At 35.9% G+C, this 6,464-nt stretch overlaps 1 protein-coding gene across 1 annotated transcript; it reads right to left on the bottom strand.

Moving 5' to 3' along the window:
- Nucleotides 1-2,000: 2,000 nt before the first annotated feature.
- On the bottom strand, nucleotides 2,001-5,878 carry LOC113323535. Its single transcript, XM_026571849.1, has 2 exons — nucleotides 4,230-5,878; nucleotides 2,001-2,360 (listed from the first exon to the last, which is right to left on the bottom strand). The coding sequence occupies exon 1, from the start codon at nucleotides 5,460-5,462 to the stop codon at nucleotides 4,749-4,751; it is 714 nt and encodes a 237-aa protein (XP_026427634.1). The 5' UTR covers nucleotides 5,463-5,878; the 3' UTR covers nucleotides 2,001-2,360; nucleotides 4,230-4,748.
- Nucleotides 5,879-6,464: the final 586 nt, after the last annotated feature.

The following is a 6,464-nucleotide window of genomic DNA, read 5'->3' on the forward strand; positions in this document are numbered from 1 at the left end:
CAATTTTGTTACTTGATAAAGTATTTAACCCTCTATAATTTAGTTGTTTAATACACATGACATCGTGGGTGAAGGATTTTAACCGCTAAATGTTTGGATGGTTGAGAGTTCTATCCACCTGATGTTAGTTGGTTAATGAGTTCACCCACACATGACTCATAGATAGTTGATTAACAGTCGGTGAAGTGCTCTGGGCATCGAGATATTAGTTGCTTATGGATTTCAGCCACATGATAGTTTGTCAGTGGAGTTCTGTAGGAACTTAATGTACAGTTGGTGAAGATATACAGACATCAAATGTTTAAAAATTGAGTTGCTCAAGTATTTCGCCCGTTACCAATTGTGCTGCTTAAAGAGTTGGTAAAGCATAAATTAAAGGATGATTCAGTAATTAACTAAAAATCCACAACAAAACCAGCATTTATTTTGTTCAGAAATTTTGTCTTCAATGCAGGAGCTTGATCAATAATAATGCAAATCGATAGTAATGAAAATTGAGTTATTAAAATGCTAATCAACAGTAATGAAAATGGAGTTAATTGAACATAATAGGATTACTAGAAAAAATATCTTGAGGAATCACAATGTTTGAGATGACGAGAAGTTGGAGATTATATTCTATCTTGCTTAAAAGAGATTATGAAAACCTCGGTAACATAACAATAAAATCAGGATACACTAACTATCAAAAGAAAGATAGTCGGAATTGGTTTCACGAATTCCCAAGCAAAGTCTTTTTATAGAGGACTGCTATAGTTATCAACTAGGACAAAATGTGCCAGGGATTGTGTAGCCCCAGTTGAGAGAGCATCTTTATTTATAATTTTCCAAGACTAAGGGTTTCTTAGAATTCAAGCTAAGATAACTTGATAATCAAGCAAACACTTTCTCTGTTTAGATGATTATGATTAGGTTTTCAAGTATGCATGTGAGAAACTATCTTGAAATCACATTAGAACAATACACACAATGATCCAGTTACAGAACCGCGTATAATGACCGTTCTTTGGAAATATGCCTTATGTACCATAATCAACTTGAAGTTCATTTAAACAATTAAGAATTTAATCATGATTCATGATACACATAAAAAAGTGTTTTTGTGATCAATATGTCTTGGAAGTGTTTAAGAGAGTCGTAAAAATTGTAAACATTTTTTTTTTTTAATCTTTGAGCATCTGCTAAGAAAATGAAAATTTGAAATATGAAAATTAACTGAATAAGGTCATCAAAATTTGAGATTTGAGACTACAAGGGAAAAAAAACCAGGTTCTCCATAATCAAAATGAAAATTAACTGACACCCATCCTCCTAAAACTCCATCTAATCGACTGATTTATCTCAATTTCGTTTCCAACACAATAATTTTAAGTTGTACTTCAATCGATATTAACGAAGATAAACCAAAGTACCCAATTCTTTGGACACGTAAAATTGATATTGATTTTTCAAAGAAGTGGGGTATTAGTTGTTCTTTATGTATTTGTCTGGAAAGAAAAAGTGAAAATGAGAACGGAATATGGGTCATTTGTCCAAATATTTTTAAAACATGGTTCAAATGAAAGAGTAAAAATTAGAATGGGTGAAATGGATTCATCCTGACTTAAACTTAAAAAATAGCAAGAATGAAACTGGATGCATCCTGATGTAAATTAAAAATAAGAAAAAATATTTAAAAATGGTAGGATGAAACAGTTTACATCATGGCTATTTTTATATTTTTGTCCATGTAAACAGTATCAAAATCCAAATGTCCCTTTCACCCAGAAATTATTAATTTTGGTCTTTTTAACCAACTTTGTAAAATGAGAACCAGAGAAACAATGGAAGAGGCGAAGGCCACAAGAAGTGGTAGAGAAGGAAAAGAAGAGCTTTTAGAGTTGGGGCTTTTGTATGTAACACCAATCGACGAGACTACTATGCTGTGTTGAGAACAGGCAGACACCTGTTATTTGCCCCAAATATCAGCTATTTACAAAATTTGATATTATGTTTTGCAATTTGCATTCATATTTAAAGAAGCCTTGGCGAAATATTTGATATTACAGCACGCGAAAAGCAAGGCAGCTATTGATTCATTACCCTGCAAAGTATGTCAAATTTGACCATGACAACTGAAAGTCATTTTCATTGAGAAGCACATCGAAAGTCAAACATCCTTTACCCACAAACATTAACGTTGTCAAAATCCCTAACCCAGAATTCAATTCATCCACATATCAAAAGTACCCTTAATCCAAGTAGATTGATTAAACAGATTTTTAAAATGGCGTGTCAGAAGGACAAAACAAAGTCCTCGATGTAGTATAGTGGTAAATCCATGGGTGACCCTGGTTCGATCCCCTGCAGCGGCTCTTTTTCTTCTCAGCAGCAACAGTGAAAAGAAAAGAATGTGAGTAACAAAATGCTTATGACGACTGTAGGGCTACAAATTTGGATTGGACTAATAACTACGCTCATTTTATGCGTGTTGCGTGGGTTAATGAAGTTAAAAGGTCATGAACAAGAATGTGTGAGAAGAACCAAGTTAACTAGAATCGCGCTGCAGTTACGTGATCCAGTCAGCAACTAGAAATGGCGCGCTTAGAGGCAGTGGGTGGAAAAACAAACCAGACATGCTACTATAATTGGACATATCAAAACAAATATATGTATATTTTCATTCAGTGACAGTAGAAACAAAACCCATCAAAATTTGACATTATCCAGTATGCACCAAGTAGAGGAGAAGCAAATACACAAGTATACTAAATACAAAAGGTCTTTGTGTTTCATACTGAACATGTAAACACATTCTTCCTATAGAAAACGTACAGAGCCATAAATGACACCCGAGATTTAAAACTAACTGCCCTGGAAAGCAATTTATTTATGATAGCGTGATATTACTTGGTCTAAAGCAGGTGAGAGCTCAGGCTGTTGGGATGCAAATGATATCAGGATCATGAGTATAGTAAGAATGACATGATTTGAACACATACTCCAGCTCGATTGTTCGAGTCTTAGGGGTTTAAGCAGACTCTATCACATCTACAACTGCACCTATTATAATGTATACTATAGTAAGCCTCATGTCAAACCTATGACACTGAAATTTAGTTAAACTAAACTAACAAGGACCTTCTGCAGAAAAGAATCCACAAATAAACTACTGCACCATCTTAACATTAAGGAATTATCGCAAGATGAGCCTACACTTAAACTACTAGATGAGATCCTAAATACGCAGTTGTATGACGTGAGTGTCACCCACAATCCACATTTAAGATCACATATATGTGGTTCCTCTTGCGATCAGAATTAACCGTCTAAATAACCTTATTGTTATCACTTACTTGAAAGGAAGCAAAGCTAAAGTAAAGAAGTTCTAGTTTATGAGTTTCCATTTTCGTGGTTTTGTTTTCTCGTGCCGTTTAGTTCCCACAATTTATTTGTATAAAGATCAAAGCACATATAAACTATCAAGGACCCTCGCAGAAAAAAATACTAGCCTAGACAATAAGACCTTATACGGAACGCCATTTTAACTACAACCTCAAACAATTACCGTAAGATGAGCCAACATTCAAACTAGTAGTTGCGATCCTAAATACACAGTGTGTGCTGTAGTGAGACCCACAATCCACAGTTAAGAGCACACGTTATTTCAGGTCTTTTAACAGGAACGAAAACACATTTGTCTGTTCTAAATGATTGGGTAAGTAAGCATTGCATTTGTCATAAATAGTTAAAAAGAAAAGAAAAGCCAGTGATCCAAGAATATTCAGTATTAGGCAGTTTAATTGGAAACCCGGAGGATCATTAGCTAATTGGAAATCCGGCAGAAAGCAATTGAAGCCAAACAGGGACTGACATGAAGAAGAGTCGTAACATGAAACTGGCACAAGGTACATACTAAGACCTCGTTCTCCATTTTGAGAGATGGAATTAGAGTTCTGTAAGAAGGAACTAGGTGTTGCCAACGTTTGCTAACATAATTATAAATTGATACGAGCAGTGGTTCATGTCTGAGTATCAGCAAATGCCCTTAATCAAACCTATTTCTACCGATATTTAAACTGCTCTAACTCAATAAAGCAAGAAGCTCATGTGCTTGGTACCATGAAAAGTAAACATCATGCAACGTTAACAAATTAGAAAAAGTATCCAGGAAGCATGCATTATAGATTATACTCACACTACTAGCATACTTCAAATATAAAAACCTAAGAGTAGAACAAAAGACACACCTAGAATTGAGGTATTCTCTCCGTGCACCCCAGCTAGTTGGTGTTGATGATGGTTATGGTGATGGTGATGCTGCGGAGGTTTCTTTGGGTGCTGGTGGTGTTGCTGCTGCTGTGAGTATTGGTAATGTTGCAGTGATTGCAGTGGGTATCAGTGATGTTCCTGATGTTGTCGTGGGTGTTGGTGATGCGGCTGGGTATGGTAATGTTGCTGCCGCTGCTGCTGTGAGTATTGGTGATGTTGCAGTGGGTATCGGTGATGTTCCTGATGTTGTCGTGGGTGTTGGTGATGCAGCTGGGGATGGTAATGTTGCTGCTGCTGTTGTTGGTCAGTGATGACCTTACCATTCTGCCTAGCCTCTGACAATTGATTAAGTTGTTTGGCCACAACAGGACCCAACCCAGTGTATATCTCTCGCCATATCTGACGCTGTTGATATGAATTTTCAAACCTCAGCATCTCCATTTCTTACCTCGAATAACTTTGCATATTTTCGTCTTTGACACAAGACATTTCTAGCTTCAAAAAACATACCCAACACATCTTGCTTCAGTAAATTTTCCCCTCGAACATTTCTCGACTTGCTGCCTTATGTTCTCAGAGAAAGTTCCAGACCTTTTCTTACTCAAAGCAATGGACCTCAGCATTTCTTTCCTTGCACAGCCATATCCACTAACAATACGAGTAGTTCCGATTTCCACTGACATTCTTTTATTATTACTACCTGAGGCAGATAATTCTCCCCAATTACTCATCTCACTAAGATTTTGAGATGGATAAATTGAATTAGAATCATCTTGTGTTGTCTCTACTACAAGAATGATATGTTGATCACCAGTAATTACATCTTGCACTTGAAACACCTCATCTTGCTTACTTTCCATACAAATTTTGTTACTAGTTTCTGAATTCATCTTCTTAACTAGGCCATTTTCATAGTGAGACATGGATGGGGGTAAAGAATGAACTAGACATACCTCCTCTTTTGCTGAATCTTTCCAAAAAATCTCTTCTTGGGTTTCTTTGATTTGTTCAGCAATGAATGAATCATCCAATTGAGAACTACATTTGCCGACTGGTTTTTGATTCTTCTTGACAACATTTTGTAACGGAGAAATGGGTTCATCAGACCCTTCTTTCTTCTCCATATCCACCATTAATACAGAAGAAGATTCATCATTACAAGTGACGACAGTATGAACATGAAAATCCTCAGACATGACTTGTTTCACCATTTCTTTCTTATCGTCATCATCAATTGCAACATTCCACGTTTGATGCACAGAATTTTGTGAACCCAAGACTTTTTATCTTTTTCGATTTCTGGTTTGAAATGGGTAAAATTAGAAGAATCCATAAAATGGGTTGTTGGATTTGTCTAGACATAATTGTGCATTTGAAGCTGAATTAGGGTTTGGGTTTGAAAGAACTTGCTTGATTCACAGAGTATAGATGGAGCGAGATGGTTTGGGGTTTAAGAATTAAGAGATGAAGTGTGGCAAAACCCTGGATTATGAAATTTATAGCTAGAATTTTATAAAGTTCTCTTCTTCGAATCGCTACAAGAAGTATCAATTTCATTGAAGAAGATTAACCTAATGAGCATACCTTTTCCTTAACTGACGACACTCCATAAATTCTAACTCCTCAATTTGCTATAAATTTATAAAGATTAAACTAATGATCAAGATTCTTTCGATGTTTCCATCACGAGGATATGACGAAACCATCATGTTTTCTTTTTCTAACACCTGAGCTATGTGCTTTTATGAATAAACTCTTTAATTGTTTCCATCTAATCAGATTGGTTCCTCAAATCCTACAACCAAAATGCTTCCATCCACTTAGATTAGTTAGTGCCAACCTTAATAAACATAAATTTCTAGTCTCTGGAGCTTATTTATTGCAACTAAGAACTTTCTCCCATACCCCCAAACTTAAATCTAACATTGTCCTCAAGGTTCTAAAGATGAAATTAAAAGCATGAAAAAGGAGAAATTGTTACCAATGAAGCAAAAGAGATAAGGAAAGATATTACCGTGTCGCATGAATATTGGGTTACCTCCCAAGAAGTGCTAAATTTAAAGTCTTCCGCCAGACTAAGCAAGGATTAGTCACCACGTAGAATCATATAGTAGTAGCCGGAATAACTGTGGGTCATCTGGATCAAAAAGTGTTACCCACAAGAAGAGGAAAGTGCAACAGACCCAGAAGATACCGAACATACCCTTGCTTAA

Source organism: Papaver somniferum, chromosome 11 (genome assembly GCF_003573695.1).
Source record: "Papaver somniferum cultivar HN1 chromosome 11, ASM357369v1, whole genome shotgun sequence".
Taxonomy (NCBI): Eukaryota; Viridiplantae; Streptophyta; class Magnoliopsida; order Ranunculales; family Papaveraceae; genus Papaver; species Papaver somniferum.